This window comes from Trachurus trachurus (assembly GCF_905171665.1).
Source record: "Trachurus trachurus genome assembly, chromosome: 12".
Taxonomy (NCBI): Eukaryota; Metazoa; Chordata; class Actinopteri; order Carangiformes; family Carangidae; genus Trachurus; species Trachurus trachurus.
In genome coordinates this window covers 16,287,755-16,306,388 of record NC_139908.1, presented here as the reverse complement: position 1 = coordinate 16,306,388, position 18,634 = coordinate 16,287,755, and the positions used below count along the sequence as shown (strand labels likewise).

Here is an 18,634-nt window from a genome sequence, read left to right as displayed (position 1 = left end):
AATTATGTTATGAATTAGTTTGGTAACTCACTATTCACTGAGGGAGTTCACTCTTATAAAACACATCACCAGCTGAATTTAGTAGAATTAGAGTCATATGTAGCTTCATGAAATGTCACCAACCTCCACTGACAGTCTTTTAGCCATCAGTCATAATACAATGGTGTGTGTGCTATATACAGTACATATATAATGCGGTAAGGCACTGGGGAGTTTATAATGAAGGTTACAATATTATACAACACCAGAGTATTGAGGGAACACTTCTGTCCACACTGCACTTTCTTCTACTGGTCCCTGACCCCAATCCTGGGATTGCTGCTAAACTAGGCCAGGATTACAACCATGCTCTTGCCTTAGGCTCATCTCCTATTGAAGGGCAGGTACGCACACACGCACACGTACACACGTACACACGTACACACACACGTACACACGTACACACACACACACACACACACACACACACACAAGACACAAAATGTTTATGCTACAGAGTGTACTTTCTTTGCATTTAAATTTAACTGGAATAATTTGGTCAGTATAACTAACTAAAAGAAAGTCAAACTGCTTTGTTTTGTATTTATTTTATGATAAATTAACCTGGCCACCCGCCCACGCCCACCCCAAAACCACAAATCACACAAGAACACTGAATTGTTACATGAAAAATAATTTCTCTTTTTATTGGCTTTGAAACATAACAAAGGTCCAGAGATATTTCATTTGAGGATGGTGTCTGAATTAGCTGCAGAAAGAAAGAGAACAAGAATGGAAATGTGTAAATGAGCCATGTTTTGATGCATTTGATCATTATCATAACCAACAATGACGGCTGTCTATGTGACAAACAAGTGGAGACTCAGGAACTAAGTGAGTGTGTGTTTGTTACCTTCAGACAGCTGTTTGTAGATGCGCTCCTGCTCCTCTCTGGCCTTTTTCTCCGCCTCCTCAACCTTCCTCTCCTCCTCAGCAATGGGCTTCAGGTAGTCTGAACAAAAACAGCAGCACAGTCTGTCATTATTTCAAACACTAGACATTTTTCATATAATGCTTATAGCAGTGATTTTCCTATTGACAATTTGGGCAGGATTAAGCAGATATACAGTATGTTAAGTAGATTAATATATGCTTTATATGTGAGACCGTATGTCAGTACAAGTAGCTATAAATCACACAATTAAACATGTTATATTTCATGAAGGTTTAAAACTTGAAATGTTGCAATATGAACTCACTATAAGTCCAACATATTTTACTTTTTACAGTGTTTCTAAAGACCGTGAAAGGACCTGCAAATTATTTCTGTAGATAACAAGTTATACTTCAAAGACAGGCTTGCATTGGCTTTCCTTTATCAGACTTGTTACACAATACATGAACAGAACAGTGCAAAGTTAAATGCATTAAAAACAGAAATTAAGTTTGCACAATGGTAACCACTGCCACAAACATGCAAATCGCAATGTTGTAAATACAGCACAACAACTTTAGAGTAAGGCCCTTTTCACAGTCTTGCTGCACTAGAAAAAGCACAGGTGTTCCTATAAACATTAATTATTATTAATTAACAGTGAGCCACCAGGAGCATGAAACCACAGAGACTGAATGGATTTTATCCACCATTATATCTGTTATTTACACCTATGGTTTTCCTACTGTTACATGTTATTCTGTGTTATGTCTTCAAGTACCTTATGTTACAGGTATGTGTATGTCACATTCAAGCAATTGTTGGACAGCTCTATTCAAGGACGTAATGTCCCTTTTATTAAACTGCGCGTGAAGTCTGTACAGACCAAGGACATCAACTTACCAAACCTCTGTTTGCCATAGAAGACGCCAAACAGGAGAGCAGACCATCTGGCCGTCTGAAATAAAGTGATTCACGTGTGTTAACTAGGAAAACAAACCATGACTGACATGTCAGTAAAATGAGCTTGCTTTAACAGTTTTTTCAAGATGTCCGCAACATTTCTTCTATGCAGTGAAAGGTCACACTACTGACAACAGTTGACAACATTTCATACAGCTCTTCTTTTGATAGTAGCTACTCAAGGTTTGTGTTAAACAAACTAACTTCAGATAAGTAGCTACACGCTCAGTCTTAGCAGTTAGCACCGAGCGGGGCGAAGTTCAGCTTTACTCTGACCTTTCTGCTAAAGTGGTTTAGCGCTGGTTGGCTGTGTCCTGACTGAAATGCCACGCTGGGCTTACTGTAACAAGACAACGAGTGATAATAATCACGGATTTTGCATCGCCAACATGTGGGAGATCCAGGGTGGCAAGCTGTTTTAGCGGCAGTGTGTGTTTCACCTGGGAAACCTCTCAATGTCACTGCTAGCAAACACAGGTTAGCACGCTAACACAACAACTAGCGCTAGCGCTAGTTCCCTGACAGCTGTTTATAATGAGGTGACAGCTACGGGTTTAGTTTGAGCTCTTTCAACTAAACGAATAATGTCGTGTTTATTTAAAAAAAATTGTCATATAAAATATTAGACATTATTACCTTGATGAGCGGTGACACTGCGACCGGAGGAACCATGGTGAAGCGAGGAAGTGACTTCCGGTGCAGAGCGGAAATGAGTTCAGTTTTTTTTTCTCTTGACAAAAAAAAACAAAAAAAAACGGTAGCTATTTTCAGGCAAACCTAATTTCGCTGAGTTTAATAATATTTTTTAACCTTCTTGTTTTACTGAAACGACAGAGGAAACCGAAAAACAGTCGGTTAACCAGCTTTATGAGGTAACGTTATACTTCCAAAGCTAGCAAGAAAATTTACAATTAGCAAAATGAATAAATAAGTAAATAAATAGCTAGTTCGTTGTAACGTTAGTTGTTACGTTGCCTATATGAGGATGGGAAACATGGTTGTCATTAACTTACTAATAGAAACGTACATAGGTAGGTTAAAATTAATTTTATTCTGTGTATTTGCTGTAATTCTATCGTCTTTTGATATTGCATGGTGATTTTATGTTTAATTTTTTTTTTTTAATCGTATTTCCGGTTTTAACCTAATTAAAAGTGCAAATTTACTTACTTACTAGAGTCCATCACCATCAGCTCCTGTATAAAAGGAACACATAATAGCCTACTGGTCGAATTGTTTGCATTTTGTAAACAGCACGATTACAAGTGTTCAATGTGTATATCATATTTCAGGGCCCTTGTCAAAATCTGAGCCCTTAGTTAATTTGTTCACAGTGCTTGTTCACACTCCTTCATTACTTCATCAGGTGACATTCATGTTTCTAAAAGTTTGTCTGACTCTATAGGACACGACTTATTGTGGGTCCTCCTACCTCACCTGTGCCATTTTGGTGTAAAACAAATGTGACACTGATGCAGTTATGATGACATGACAAACATTGTTATTAAATTCAGTCTTTGGTTTTATTTCTGAAGTATGGTGTGAAGATGACAGCAACTTTTAGTCTAGTGACTGAAGTTACAGTCTCACTGTGCTTTTCTTTTCTTGTAGTTCCTGATGGCTGCCACTAGATGTTACTGATTCTCCTGTTGCACAAAAACTGCAGAGTGAAGGCCATCACGAGGAGAGGTATTTTGCAGATTTTTTGAGTTGGAAAAGCAACTTAAACGGTTCTCATTTAGCCATGCACACATCATAATTTTACATAGTTCTCAGGAATTACACAACATTTTATTGTGCATGTGGGTGACACATGTTTAGCTAACTACTGAGGCTCTTAAAAGACTCTTTTTAACAGAAAATACATTCAGAGAATGAAAATCAAAAGCACTTTTGTTTTTTTCAAAAATCACAAGTGTCATAACTTTATGTACAGTACGCAAAATCACTTTGGCACTAAAACTGTTGTTACATCTACATGTTGAACCCTGATAAAAATAAACTATAAAGTTATGGTCAGGATGATATCAAGGACAGAAATTGATGAATAGCAAGAAATGTCTAAGTGTCATTTAAACATGTTGCTATTCTTCTTAGATATAAACGTACAAGGCAAGCACACATGTAAAGTCAGTGCAGTGAAATTTCTTCAGGCACTGCAAGACAGGGGAAATAGGAAAAAACTCAAATATGCAAATACTGTTGTTGATCCAATTAATGTTTCTCGTTTGGCTGAGATGTTGCATGTAATATAATTTTATTGTTGTTTATCAGTTACATAGTTTTGTTTGTTTGTTTTTACATCAAAGCCAACCTGTTCCTAGATCTCTAAATCACTGCCCACATGTCTAATTAGTTTTCAGCAATTCAGCATTATGCAATAAATAATGAAGTGAAAATCAAACGACAATTCAGTCAGATTTGCAGGCTAATTCAAAGCAACTCTCAGTGTATCAGTAATAAACATAATAAATAACATGAACAATATCTGTGTAAAACAATAAACCTGATGCAAGATGACTTTCAATCGTTGTCATAGATGCAATCTGTAAAAAGAAAGAATATTGAAAAATGTATGTTACTGAGGAAATCGTAATCTAATCATGAAAGAGTTAAGATAAAATGAACATACCATCTCCAATGTCATCATAGATGTCACCATCACTGAAAACAAAAACAAAATGATCAGTACTTCATGATCAGTATGTTGTCAAGTCTGTGGATTAATGGATGCGTGAGTGTTTGTGGTACTTACTCTGAAGCAATGTAGCCGGTTGAAACGTAACCAACTGTTAGAGACAGATACACAAGATTTTAGACAAGTATGATCCGATTTTTGGAGTAAAGAATGAAAAAGCTGTGTGTTAAGAAATTCTACATGCACTGATGAATAATCTTGGTGGCATCAAACAGGTACTCACACTTTCCGTCCTCGTTCCGACAGATCAATTTGTTGTCCACAGCTTTAACAATGACGTCAAGTGTCTCCCCTGCTTTGATTGACAGCTCTTTCCCACTCCACTTCTTATTCGTGAGTGTGGGGACAATGGTCACCTGGTACAGGACCTGTATTTCTCCATCGTACTGAAAGGGATCCAATATGATATTTTTTAATTTCTTAAGTTTGTGAGTGTGAATACACTTCACACTTCATATCATTGTTGATATTATGATCTTTTAATTAATAGGTTCTGGTAGGTATAACCCTGGTACATTACATTATCATTCAGAGGGGAATGTTGTATTCATACATACAATATTTACTGTAACAGTTAAAGGAAAGACATGATAAGTATATTTAAAATCATAGTAGAGAGACATACTTTGAACTTTTTCCTGAACTCCTTCTCCTCTTTCTCAAACTTTTTCTGCTTCTTTGGGTCCATCTCTTCAGGCTTGTTTTTGCCTTTTGGGATTGGTAAGCTGGACAGAAGCATAACAAGATGCAAGATGAAAATATATTATCATTTAAAACTATCAATCTAAATCGATGAATGCTAAGGTTATTAAAGTTTGAAATTGATGTTACTATACCTGGGCTGGGACGGAGGCATATTTTGAGAGTCAACATCATCGTATATCTCTTCATCTATTGCTGCTCCTGACTCTGTGGTAAAAAGTAGAAGTCAGTGAGATAAAATGGCATTAACATTCAGGGGAAACAGTTTTAATCAGACTATATAACAAATATTTGTACTAAAAATATTTGTGACTTGTAATGGATATGCACACTGTGGCTGGTGAATCTAAAATCATACTGTACATGAATTTACACCAGGGAAAACATTTCCTGTTAGAGATAAAATGTAAATGATCAAAGGAGTGTTCTTTTAATTGAGAGCACGTGACTTTCATTGACAAGAAGTGCTAAATGCAAAATGTAACATGAGAGAAACACAAAAAAACAGAGTCATAATGTCAGAAAAGTGACTACAACTATTGTGATTTTATAACAATATCTCTGCTTGCTTATGGCCAAACACTGCTTTCATAAGGGAAGGCAAAAGGGCAATAGAAAAGTGAGATAGTGAGAAGTGTCTTTCATTGAGTGTCCATTCAGTACATGGCTCTATTATCACAGTGATTGATACCTGAATTCCCGTCTGCAGTGAACTGGCTGGGTGGAGGCACTCTGGCACAACAGAGGGAAAAATATTAAAATGTAACATAATTTGAATCATTTATACAACGTCATGAATTAAAAGTGGGTTAATGAATGACAACACAGTATTTTTTATTAGTACACTTGTTAGAACATGTTTTTGTTAGGAGATACTACTTAGATTTTTCTGATTATGTCAACATCCATGCATCAATCAAAGGCATGCAGATAACTGAACAGGATTAGTGCAATCACAGGTCATCAGCTGTACATGCAATAGTCAATTTGTAAATGAAAGGTGTTCTGTGTTATTCAGACATAGGTGAAGTTGTTGATCTGGGGGAGGAAATCAACGTGGTCCATTAAAAAGACAGAGACGTCTGAAAGGTGAGGGATTAACAACAGTGGACGGTAGATCTGTGATCAGTCTTACTACTGAGTGTATTTTACACTTTAGTGCTGGGAGTGCGTCTGTTCCGGTCAAACATCCGCAGGAAGCTAAGAGGCTTCGTAAGAGTAGACCTGGTGTCCAGGGGACTGGAGATACCAACCAAGCATGAAAAGACTTGCATCTCTTTTTAAATATCTCATACAGTACATCCCCTCCCCATCTAGTATTAACAGTCAGACATTGTTGTTTATAAGAAAGTTTAAACAGATTTCAGTTCCCACCTGACTTCCAGGTTTGGATCCAAAACATCATCGTATATTTCCCCTCCATCTCCTGGTAGTGGGGGGAGGACAACTACAAGACAAACACAGAAGTACATTTTAATTGGTGACATTTTTTATGCTAGCAGAGCAAGACTGGCATTAATGAAATGAATGATTATTGTAAGATTAAAGCATACCTCCTGGTCCCTTTTTCTCTCTGGAGACAGAAAAGAATCGGTAAAATCAATGTTAAAAAACATTAATGTGACTCATATTTTAGTGTCATGTTTAAGGGACAGACATGGGAACAGTATCAATTTTCTCAACTGACTTTTGATGAAAAAACAAATTATATAATATTAATAGTATTTCTCTGGGTGTTAAACTTTTTCCTCATGTTCCTTTAAGAAACCGCAGCACCAATTAAGCTTCCTAAATATATCAGTTTCATTTGTTTAGTAGGCCTGGTGACTCATCCTGTGTTCATTAGGCTCATTGGTATTTTTAGATTTAGTGCCACTCATCACTGATGTTTTCTAATTGGAAATTTACAGTGCAAAATGGACTTCCTTTTTTATTTGTAAAAAGTGCAACCAACAAATAACAATATAGTATATTTTCACATTCCCGTTACCTGGTATCAGAGGGGGCGATGTCGATGTCATCATAGACCTCAGGGTCGTACGACTGCTGAGGCTGACGGTTCTTCAAACTGTTGAAGTCAATTTCCACTGCAGTGGTCTTTACATAACCAACTGTTGGAAACAAAGTGCCAAGTGAAATATTGATTATTATTATTTCCCACCATTGATTGCAGGTGTGTAGCCCCATGAGACAGACGATATGTGACATACTTGATCCATCCTGCGTTTGTCCCAACCACTTCCCCTCTGGGTTGCCCTGGACACGGATGATGTCCACGCAGTCTCCCTGCTTCAGTGCAAGGTCGGTTTTACTGCCCTTACAGTCCACACGAGCCTTCCCCTGGTGGATGACCTCCAGCGGGCCGACCAGCTACCACACACAGCCACACACAGACATGTTTGAAAATGTACACTGTACATTTTTGTATGGATTTAAGAACAGATGAGGTGCTTTCTCTAGATGGGGCAGAATAGTTTTGGGGAATATACTTTTATGAACTTTGAAGCTGAAGACAGGGGTAGTTGACAACTGGAAAAACTACACTAACATGTCCTGGCTCTCGCTCCATGTTCAGCATACAGACATGAGAGCTCTTAACATCCCAGCAGGTTTACAGTAGCTGATGCTTCCTGTCCTGTCCCACTCACTTTAAATTTCTTTCTGGCATCCTGTTCCTTCTTCTCTCGTTCCTTCTGCTCCTTCTTCTCAGCCTCCAGTCTTTTTTTCTCCTCCTTCTCGTCTTTCTCTTTCTTCTTTTCTTGTTTTTGTTCAGCAGCTTCCCTTTTGAAAGACAGAAAGACAGAGTGTTTTGACAGACGAACAAACAAACTGCACTCGCAAAATGTGTCCTTCTTTGACAATTACAATTTATGTAATGTAGGAGTAAACATTCCGACTTGATTTATTTATTAGTGTTTCTTAATTAACTTATAAATCTTAAACACTTAATGAATTGCTAAGATTTGATCACATGGACAAACAAAGCAGCTCAAAAATGTATCTGTCTCAGAGTGGGAAGGAATAACATCTTGTAGTGCTGTTTAACAACCACCAGAGAGTAGTCTTAGGAAAGTTAGACAAAGCTGAACTGGGGCTGGTTAGAGCTTAAGTCCCCAATCAGCCAATAAATAAAATAGATAAAAACTGAGTTTGTCCATCTGGACCCAGACAAATCATTTTGATTGCTCAAAGCGGATTTAATGACATGGCTAAATTGGTTAAATGTGCAATAAACAGTTTAACATTTAACATTCTCTCACCATCGTTCATCAAGGTCCTCATACATCTCTCCATCATCATCATCCTCCTCCTGGACAGAAAAGACACACAGAAGTCATAAAGCAATTAAAACCGGGGATTACTTTAGGACGTGTCTTTCATACACCATATAATGCAAAATTATATGATGTAATAAAGTTCCAGGTATTGTCATCAGACTTTTTATAGTTTACATAATTAGTCTACATATTCCACCAAGTTTATTAGTCACGTGTCTTTGGGTGAACACATCCTTGTTCTTATCTGTGTGTGTGTGTGTGTGTGTGTGTGTATATGTGTGTGTGTCCGCAACAGATGCAAATGTGTATTTATGTAAATGAAAGTAATTCAGCGTGTCTCACCTTTGCCCTCTGACTGGGATGATCTACAGGTGAGAAACAAGTGAATCATGACTATTGGGAACGACGTTATGTAAAACAACATTTTTGTATCATTGGACAGGAACTATGGTTTTAACTAATATCACATGCAGTAACCAGCCCAAAGAAGGTAAGAAGTCAGTGGCCGTACAGTAAGAGAGTCAATGCATCAGTAGGATATGACAGATATGGTTATGTTATTGAGTTCTTTAATGTGCTTTCTAATACCAGTATGTTTAGTGTATAAAGTTCAGCATTACACAATCCTGTGCTGTCTTCCTGCGGTGCTAAAAACAGCATGGTAGTCTTACGACATGGTGAGCATGATGCATTGCTTTTTAAATAGTGAACGCTACTGAACCTGCAGATGATGGTAGAGGCGGAGGGGAGCTGGTAAGTTCATCAACATCATCATAGAAGTCCTCTTGCTGGATCCTAAAAAGTACAGTCAGGGTTTACCTTCAATCAGTGGGAGCAGCCTTATCCAGATAATTAATACAGTATATGCCATTTGTATGTGTGACTTACATGGATGCTGGGTGTCGTGGGGGGAGACTGGGGAGTGCAGACTTGGGGGGCGGAGCAGGGGACACATTGCTGTTATGGTTCATGGGGTGAGAGGATGGAGGAGTTGGGGTGATGGGCTTCTTAAATGTGGCAGGACCTGAAACAAAAACACAGGGTGTGACTGTCTACATACAGAGCGTAGATAGATATCTGTCCCTGGGGTAAGTAGGGGGTGAGTAGTTTGATTGCCCATGCAAAACAAACAAGTCAGACAGGTCACTACAATCAATCTGACAACGTTAAACACTAAACTACAGCCAAAGTTTAGTGTTTGAAATCAAACCTCAAAAGATTTTTTTTTTCTTTTAGCAAAATCTTGCTTAAAAGCATTTGTGAAAATATTCTGAAGCAGAACAGCTCCTGACAGGGTTATACAGTATTTTATAACTGGATTAGTATTCAAAGTGTAATAATGTGGAGGCAGCTGGGACTGGCTGTAGCTGAAGTGGAGTTATCACAAAACAGAAATACTCATGTACTTCAGTAGATTAGTTACATTCCACCACAGCACTATAGGTCAACGGATCACCAAATATGAAGGAATCAGAACAGGAGACTCAACCAATAAAGTAGCTAATATATATGAAATGAAACCTTATAAAGAGACGTTGGTTCACGTTCACAAATTCTTCAGGGTGATATTAAACAAGGGGTTAACATAGGGCATCATAATAAGGAAGAAATAGGTTATATGGAAACAACTTTTGTGAAAGTGCATTGATAACATTCTCATCTGTCCACCAGTGTTTGCCCATGTTTAATGATGCATGTCACAAATGAGGAATGCCAGTTACAGTTAACAGTTAACCTCTGAATGGATAGAAATTCAGATCGGTGTGTGTCTAAAACACAACCTCTCACTCAAAACTATCCCTGTTTGCTGTAACCTACTTCCCCATGTGGTGAAACAAACTCGGCTGTCAGAGCGGAGAGCACGGGGGGAGGAGAAAGGAGAAACTGGACAGGGAACTTGACCGAGGGAAATAGAGGAACCAAGAGTGTTCATGTGACTTTGGTCTGTTATCTTATCGCTACTGGGGCATTTGTTTAGCCCCGTCTTTGCAACTTGCACAAATTTTAAACAGAATGCATCAGTGAATAAGCACGTGGAAAATAAAAACTACGTTTTAAGGCTGTGATGCAGAAACAGAGGTTGTGTGCTGCAGAGCTGTTTGGCCAGATAACCTAAAATAACCTAACTGTGGACTACTTATTGCTAATGTCAGTGAAACCACAATGAGGTGTGAATCAAGTCTCTCTTCACACTTCAGAGAGGCCTCAGTCTGTAAAAAGCTGCACTACTAAGAAACACACTTGAGACATCCCTCATGTTTTTGGACCTTAAAACAATTTACCCTGCATTGAATCCTTTTGATGAGAAGGTCCTGTTTTATATTACAGTGTGAATTGGACTAAATGTTGTTTATTTACATCTCATTCGAAATGGCTCCTCCTGGCTCCTCTCCTTCTCCTGTACTTTGTTTTTTAACTGATTGTCGCAAAGTTGTTTGTCCAACACATTATAGACTTCTTAATAGATTTGAAAACCTTCACTGAAAATGCAATAGAATGTATTTACGGTATGTGAATTGTGGATATTGTTCATCACATGGTTTTTATTATGTCTAGAAACGTTACAGCACTAACCTCTGAAACTGACAAATAGAAGTAAGTTAAGCTCTGTTTATGCATAAAGTCTCATTGTGGTCAAGATTTGTTTTGCAAGAGAGACACATTAGGTATCCACACAAACACTTCAAGACAAGTCAGTGACCTAGATTGTAACCATCAAATTGTAAGATTTCCTCATTATTTGATATCGTCACCTCCCTGCATCTGTACAAAGTTTTGAATGGTGTTTCTCCACATTGCTAGTAATGTAAATCTGGTGGAGAAAAAGAAAGTGACTTTATTTCCTTTTTGGCACAACCTGAAAAAAAAAAAAAAGTCACCTCAAAGAGGGTAAATATCTGAATCGGTCTGAAAAAACCACAATGTTTAGACTGTTACAATAATCCAGAAATTCATGCAAAACTGTGATCGCAAAAACTGTGTTATCTCACGTTGCAAGTCACCACTAACATACTCAGTCAGAGCAACACTTCTGAGAGGAAGCTGTGTCAGCTTGTGTGATATCCATAGCTAAATCGTCAGTTCGTACATTTATGTTAAATTTGTTGGATTTAAGGGCAAACAAAATGTTACTTTTGGGATTGTTCAGTTATACTTACATAGAAACCAACAACAGCTTTAAAAATAGGTGTATAAATAAGCAATGTCCTATTTTGACAAAGCACTTTAGATGTGTCTGAACCTACAGACTTTCTAAATGAAGCGTCCCTGTTTGGGTTTAACCGTTGCCTTTAAAGTGTGATCACACATCTTTAGCATACTGGGTGTTGATGAGGACGGTGAATTTATTTTGGTTGTGCCTGTGACTACACTTCAGTATGCTGCACAAACAACTTGCACATTAGTTTACTACAGTATGTTGCACCACAGCAGTGACAGTTGAGTTATTTGTATAAATATATCAGCGGTATATCACTAATAAACAAACTCAAAGTGCAACTTACCATTACCAGGGCCCTCAGCATCTCTTTTTATGTTCTCTAGGTTGACTCTCGGGGGCCGGTTAGGTTTGGCAGGAGCGGGACCCAGAGCTAAACTGTTGGGCAGTGGGTTGCGCTTGGGGCCGGAAGTGGCATCGCCATTAATGCTGCTTGGTTTGGGAGAGGTTGTGGACGGTCCCCTCAAGCTGGGTTTTTTATTAGATGGAAGTTTGGGAGGACCCACCGAGTTAGTTGTGGTGACAGGCTTTTTGTTGCCTCCACCACTGTCTACCTGCTCATTCTTGTCCTTCTCCTTGTTGAACATACTGTGAGCAGTCCTAAAGTTGGGTGCAGACTTCAAAGGTGGAGGTGCCACAGGTGGAGGTTTGATCGCAGTGTCTGTATTTGCCTGTTCGTCATTTTGCTGCCGTAATTTTATCATGCTGCTGCTGGGCTTTTGTTGCAGCAAAGGTGGTGCTCTGGGTACGGAGCTGGTAATGGGTGGCGGTGGCGGACCCCCACCACTGTCTTCTTTTATCCAGCTGGGCTTGGAGCCGACTGACGGAGCTGGTTTAGGAAAGGCAGGTTTGGAGTCGGACAAGGTGGAGCTGAGGGAGGGCTTGTTGAAAGGAGGCTTCTGTGCCAGACCTTTAACTTCAGGAGGCTGTGAGAAAGGCTTCGGGGTTATGTGCTGTTTGAAAGGTCTGCTGTTGGTGTCTTCCTGTGCGTTGGCAAACCTGTTCGCCAGAGCTTTAGTTTTGTTTGGCTCATGTGCGTCAGTGTCACTTCTACTGGATACTGTATTTTTCAGGAAAGCTGGTTTAGGAGGAGTACTTATTGCACTGCCAGAGAGGCTCTCCAAGACAGGCTTCTTTGTCTGTACGGGTGGGCCGGAAGAGAGGGTGGGGTGCAGTTGTTGCTTGGGTCGTCCACCTGGTGTGGAGGAAGACTCATCAGTGCTCCATCCACTTGTTTGGAAACGGGACATGATGGCCTTCACATCAGCTTTGTTGGCCTGTAATGAATGGAAGAGGATCAGAGGCAGAGCAAATGAATGACATACTGTACAAAACTTCAAACAGGAACAAGGCACTTTGTGAAAATCGAATTAGGGTGCGTTGTTAGTGCCAGTATACAAAATGATTTCAGTGAGCATGTGCTAAAATAGGAACTGAATGATAGGAAAGAGAGAGAAGGACCCATCGGACTGATATAAACATAGGAACAGAAAGTTGCAAATCGTTTAAAATACCTTCATAAGTCATTTCCTTCTCTTTTTCTGAGCTTTTTATTCAATCTATGAAATTCCTGCTTTCACTTTAAAAATGTATTCGTCTCTTTTCCCAAGGCCACTCACACTCTTCTCATATACAGAGAACATGTCAAACTACTCACACAACTGTGGCTCAGGAGGAACAGGTTGTCCATTAATTGCAGGGTTAGTGGTTCAGTCATATTCAAATAACATCAATCACTCAAATTAGCCTCTATCCCCAAATAAAAGAAAGAATGAATCACGTCTTTGTTCTTCTCTATTGTTTTAACAAGAAAGTAATACTCTGCACAAATCAATTATCAATCAGTAATAAGAGGTTTCCAATCATGATTAGCAACCAGAAAACTAAAGTCAGACTACTTTAACCCATACAGTTTCCTGCTTTTATCAACTGCAGAAACTATCAGGGACTAACAGGGAGCTGTTTTGCCCTTGGACAAGGGTGGTATTTACAATACAGTATGTTTGTTTTGTTAAATAAGCCCTAGCAGTAAAATGGTTTAATGATGCAAGTTAAGTGTTTATTGCATTGAATTAATAGTCATTGTGTTGCTTTGGCTATGACACAGAGCATGAGCCATCTAAACATCTGCTATCAGGAAGTCTTTCACATGATAAAAGTGGAGAATGACCAAATGTCGGAGGAGGTGCATCATTAACAAGTTACATCTTCTACGTGCACAAAAGCCAAACACCGTTGGACAAAATAGTCTCATACATGGACCCAGTCACAGCCACACCTATATTAATGAGACTGGTTTGACTGGAGTCAGAGACACCACACCAGGAAGTAGAGATAAGAGCATGAGGACAGACAGTCAGTGCCATTCCTACAGCAGAGCAGTAGAAGTGAGGGGAACATGTGCAACACAAAGTATAACAATACGAAGATAAATGGGAAGTGAACATCAGATCAAGTGTATGTTGTGTCACCCACCTGGAAAATGATAAAAACATATCCCTTACAACTTATCATGCAAATGCCACTCTACTTTGAGTGTGTAATGAAAGCAGAACAAATGGAAAATGTTGTCAGTGACACGTGAAGATTGGACATTTTGCAACTTTGCAGATTATGTTTATAGAAACGTGTGGTTTTTTTTTTTTTTTAACAAATATGCATGGACAAGTAGTAATGTCATTTTCAGGAAGGTTGCTTCTGTGACTCAGAATCACTAAGTAAAAAATCACATAGTATCAACCAAAACTAATTCCGTAGCCACCTCCCATTTTGTTTTCACAAAGCATGACATAGCATAATGGACATATGGGCAGTGGATCAATGGTTAAAGCTGGAGGACAAGTTTTGATGCACCATAATCCTTTGTAACCATCACATTATCACAGAATACACTGGCTGTCAAGCATGCTGCTGCCGTCATGGGGAAGGAAGCTATCAACTCTTTACATTAAAGCAGAAGTAAGCGGAATATTTGTGTTAATATCACATATTAAGTCAAATAGTTATATCTTCTAAAAGGAACTGCAATCTGGAACACACTACCCTTACCCATAAAGGAATGCCCTACCTTGACTACTTTTAAGAGCCACCTGAAGGTATGGCTCAGAGCCAACCAAACGTGTAATCACCTTTAATGTCCTAACTGCATGCTTCTAATGTACTGATCTGTCTTAACATATATTAGTACTAGTAATGCGTTGTAATATTGTATGTGTTTATGCTATTTCCTACTTAAAATGTAGGCTATTCTAACCTTTTGTACTGTATTGTAACACCAACCTGCCTAGAGGACTCCAGATGGAAATTAGCCCACGGGCTACAATCTGGCACATTTACACGTACTACGGTACATGTTTTATTAATGTGCATTGTCCTGACTTCTAAATAAATAAATTACAAAAAATTACAAATCTTCTGACGGCAATCACTTACATAGAGTGTTTGGTCCGAAACACGGGTCTGTCAGTCACTCTGCTCTGCTGTAAACCCAGGAGAAAACGTCTTGTATATTTCCTTGTATCCTACAAGCTATATCCAGTGAGGAGAGAGAACGGCATGAAGGGCTGTGTGTGCAGCCAAGGGATGCGCGTGAATGTGGTGAAGTAGGGACGAGGACCAATAGATCTAACTAACGAAGTTAGCCAAAACGACCGGATCGTTTACTTCTGCTTTAAGCAACAATTTTAAGAAAGTGTGTTATAGGTGCCAGAAAAATAGATTCTGGGCGGAGTGTCACTTAAGTGCAACCAGTATCATCTTTCAGCGGTGGCGTGACAAAATGTGTGAACAGTTAGCTTAAAAATGAAATCAAAAGGGAAAAAAAACAAGAAGAAAGTTCCCTCATCGTGCTTCTGTTTTTTCAGCCGTGGTAAACTTAAAATTACTCAATATGTTCTGTACCAGACAGTTGCAATTACTGCTTCTCTAAACATCCGTGCAGATGCAACTTTGTAAAAACCTACAAATTATGTAAAGTCCTGGAAACACATTCCAGTCTGGTACAATAAAATACATCTGCATTCGTAACTCCAGACTCCAAAATGACTACAAACATGTATCAACAAAGATTTACCACCATTACCTTCATGAAGGAGTTAATATAGGACGGTTAGAGCAGACTGCATTAGGGTATACCTAATAAATGGGCAATTTGTTTAGGGTATATTCAGGTTAAGTAATGGTTTCAAATGGATTTACTCCAGCTACCAAACACCCTGACCCTAATTAAGCAGACACAGTCTACACGGCTGCCCAAAGTTGGAATTATTATTTTTTTCTTCTCATGAAAAGACTGGGACAATGTGATTTATTATTGATAGATAAAGTGAATATCTTCTCAAAACTGTATTGATGAATCTCTTCCAAATATGTCACAGTGAAAATTAAACCACAGGAAACTTTTATAATAGGAATAAAAAGAGGAATGTGTCTCAAAGACCGGTGAAGCTTATTTTATTCTAATGATAAAGAGATTTACACTAATACAACGTTTTTATTTATTTATTTATTTTTAAAGTACATTCATCAGTGACAAATTGTTTACATGCTGAGTTAAAGCAAGGGGGCAGTTGTCGGTCTGAGAAGTGAAGCTCACTTCCACGTTCAACAAACTGCAATCCCCCCGGCTTCCTCTGGGGGCTGGTGTCAGAAAGCAGCATTCTCCATAGACCCCCATGTTAAAATCGCCGACTTTACATCCTCAATAAACATGTTAAAAGCCTGGTGTCAGAACGTTTTTTGGTCTTAGTCGATAGTTTCTACCCCCGCACACACTCTGAGGGGGGTGAATTTTTTTTTAACTCTACCGTTTTACTATTATTAGATTAAAACTCTGGCGCGGAAACGTTGAGTGACAGGTCCGAGCAGCTCCGTGGACAGCTGCTTCGAGGCCAGTGGGCGGGTTCTCAGCCGGCCAATCCAACATGGCGCTGTTCAGGCCGCCATATTTGAGTCACAAAAACGACTCCCCAAAACCAATGGGTGACGTCACGGACGCTACGTCCATTCTTTTTACAGTCTATGAGTTAAAGACATTGGAGAGCATTGTCTTAAAGGGATAGTTCACCCAAAATTTAAATTAACTCATTATCTACTCACCCTCAGGTCGACTAAGGGCTGGGAGAAGTTTCAGAGCTATCCGTGGCCTCTCTGAGTTACAGGGGGTCTCGGCATAGCAATGCATGTCAATATAACGGTTGCAAATGGATACAAACTGTCTTCGTAACAAAAAGACACACCAAAAAACATCCAAATACTTCCATGCTGCTCGTATGTAATGTCCGTCTTGTATTGAAATTGTCTTTTCTCCCAGCCCTTAGTCGACATGAGGGTGAGTAGATAATGAGTGAAATTTCAATTTTGGGTGAACATCCCTTTAAAATGTCCATGGGTAGTGAGCATGATGAGAAGAAGAGACGACCACAGGGTGCTGGCCACAGACCACAAGCCGATGAATGATGGTGGATAGCTTTGTTTGTGCAAATACAAATGCGGTTATCTACGCAGTCAGTACATGGCATGCATGTATATATTTCAAGTCTATCGACCTGTTGAGACAGAGCAGAGAAAGGAACAAGCTCTCCGGTTCAAAGCAAAGAGGAACCATTGTTTCTCATTCCTTTATGTTGTAAAGTGGAGGCCAGTTGCCTTGCCCAATCTAGCTGACACAAAACTGAAAGAAAAAAAAACTACCCTAACCTAATGGTTACTTCTTCTGTTTTTACACAATATGTGTGAAGAAATTTGTCAAATGATGTCCTAAATACCAAATGCAAAAATATTAAATGTGGTCTAATGGGTGGTAAACATCGTAGTAAAAAAAACAAAATCCTATAAATCACTAAAGGGACTTTATAGTCCAGGCTCTGGTGAAGTTACCACTAAACTATATAAGATATGACAGCTTAATCTCTCTGAGCATGATGTTGTTAGACTCTACCAGTATGTTATTGTTATTGAATGTGTTTGTATGAAGAAATATACATAACAAAATTTGTAAAAGTCTTGAAAAAATTGAAATAACAAAGATTTCCAATCGCAGCTTTCAACCCATAGGAATTCAAATATTTAGAAGGTGATGTTTTTACATCATTTTAGCTGATTAATAAGTTGTACTCACCATGTTGAGGACAAATCCAGGGGGACTCTGCTATGTCCAAATGGTTGGTAGATAAAGTGGTGAGTGTTTGTTCGGTGTCGCTGTGTGAGTTTCTGTTGCTGTCGAAGAGAGAGAGAGAGAGATACGGAGAGGCTGTGAATCACAAAGCACTGAGTGTGAGAGTGTGTTTGTATGTTGGGGGATGTATACACCAGCTCTGCTAGTGACATAAGCGGTCTGTCTACAACTGACTACTTCCTCTCCCTTAGCAGTGTGTGTTTTGTGCAAGTCGCACTGCCTCTCTTATCTGTATGTGTCAATCTCACTGATTTGCCTATCCCTGGCAAACTCCCTGCAGTGTCCCTGTGTGTTCAACAAACTAATGGTCACTCAGTGGAAAACCATGATGAAATTGTTTCTTAGCAACTGTGTACAACAACAACTTTAAAAAAACGACTTGAACACAGACACAGTGTGAGTAGGTGAAAAGCTACAGCCATAGACACCACATCAAAGGATGTGTCTACTGCTAAAAGTTTAAACTAGCTGCTCTGTCTGACCACACTGAGGCACAGAGGAGGCTCAAACCAGTAGGATGCCACAAGCTCATACCTGTTACATGTTCTAATGTTAAGTCAGTAAGTAATTTACTAATTAATGTTGAAAATGCAGCAGATGTTGATGTGAGTGTCTGAGAATGTCCTTTTCTTTATTGGTTGATCAGAGGACAAGTGCATAAAAGTTTAACAATAGATAAACATGTACA

At 39.0% G+C, this 18,634-nt stretch overlaps 2 protein-coding genes across 3 annotated transcripts; both read right to left on the bottom strand.

The window, feature by feature from the left end:
• Window positions 1-657: 657 nt before the first annotated feature.
• Window positions 658-2,573, bottom strand: atp5mea (ATP synthase membrane subunit ea). The gene is made up of 4 exons (XM_083983208.1): window positions 2,513-2,573; window positions 1,817-1,871; window positions 893-991; window positions 658-748 (listed from the first exon to the last, which is right to left on the bottom strand). Exons 1-4 carry the CDS (start codon window positions 2,546-2,548, stop codon window positions 723-725), a joined length of 216 nt encoding a protein of 71 aa, XP_083839334.1. The 5' UTR covers window positions 2,549-2,573; the 3' UTR covers window positions 658-722.
• Window positions 2,574-3,390: 817 nt separating this feature from the next.
• On the bottom strand, window positions 3,391-18,289 carry fyb1b (FYN binding protein 1 b). 2 transcript variants are annotated; one of them, XM_083984282.1, is made up of 19 exons: window positions 17,890-18,289; window positions 12,058-13,048; window positions 9,443-9,578; window positions 9,276-9,349; window positions 8,897-8,919; window positions 8,537-8,586; window positions 7,925-8,057; window positions 7,487-7,646; window positions 7,267-7,387; window positions 6,830-6,849; window positions 6,651-6,723; window positions 6,429-6,515; window positions 5,968-6,008; window positions 5,411-5,483; window positions 5,200-5,299; window positions 4,798-4,960; window positions 4,632-4,665; window positions 4,509-4,540; window positions 3,391-4,422 (listed from the first exon to the last, which is right to left on the bottom strand). In XM_083984282.1, exons 1-19 carry the CDS (start codon window positions 17,890-17,892, stop codon window positions 4,400-4,402), a joined length of 2,337 nt encoding a protein of 778 aa, XP_083840408.1. In that variant the 5' UTR covers window positions 17,893-18,289; the 3' UTR covers window positions 3,391-4,399. The 2 variants fall into 2 exon arrangements, with proteins under 2 accessions (XP_083840408.1, XP_083840409.1); XM_083984283.1 differs by lacking the exon at window positions 6,429-6,515.
• Between the last annotated feature and the right edge of the window lie 345 nt (window positions 18,290-18,634).

Excerpts from the sequence above, each read along its gene's own strand:
- atp5mea (XM_083983208.1), bottom strand. The coding sequence starts at position 2,548 with ATGGTTCCTCCGGTCGCAGTGTCACCGCTCATCAAG. Across the intron at positions 1,872-2,512 it reads CAGTGTCACCGCTCATCAAG|ACGGCCAGATGGTCTGCTCT; the intron begins GTAATAATGTCT and ends ACTTTATTTCAG. Across the intron at positions 749-892 it reads CTACAAACAGCTGTCTGAAG|CTAATTCAGACACCATCCTC; the intron begins GTAACAAACACA and ends TTCTTTCTGCAG.
- fyb1b (XM_083984282.1), bottom strand. Across the intron at positions 9,350-9,442 it reads CCACGACACCCAGCATCCAT|GATCCAGCAAGAGGACTTCT; the intron begins GTAAGTCACACA and ends TGTACTTTTTAG. Across the intron at positions 7,647-7,924 it reads ATGCCAGAAAGAAATTTAAA|CTGGTCGGCCCGCTGGAGGT; the intron begins GTGAGTGGGACA and ends TGTGTGTGGTAG.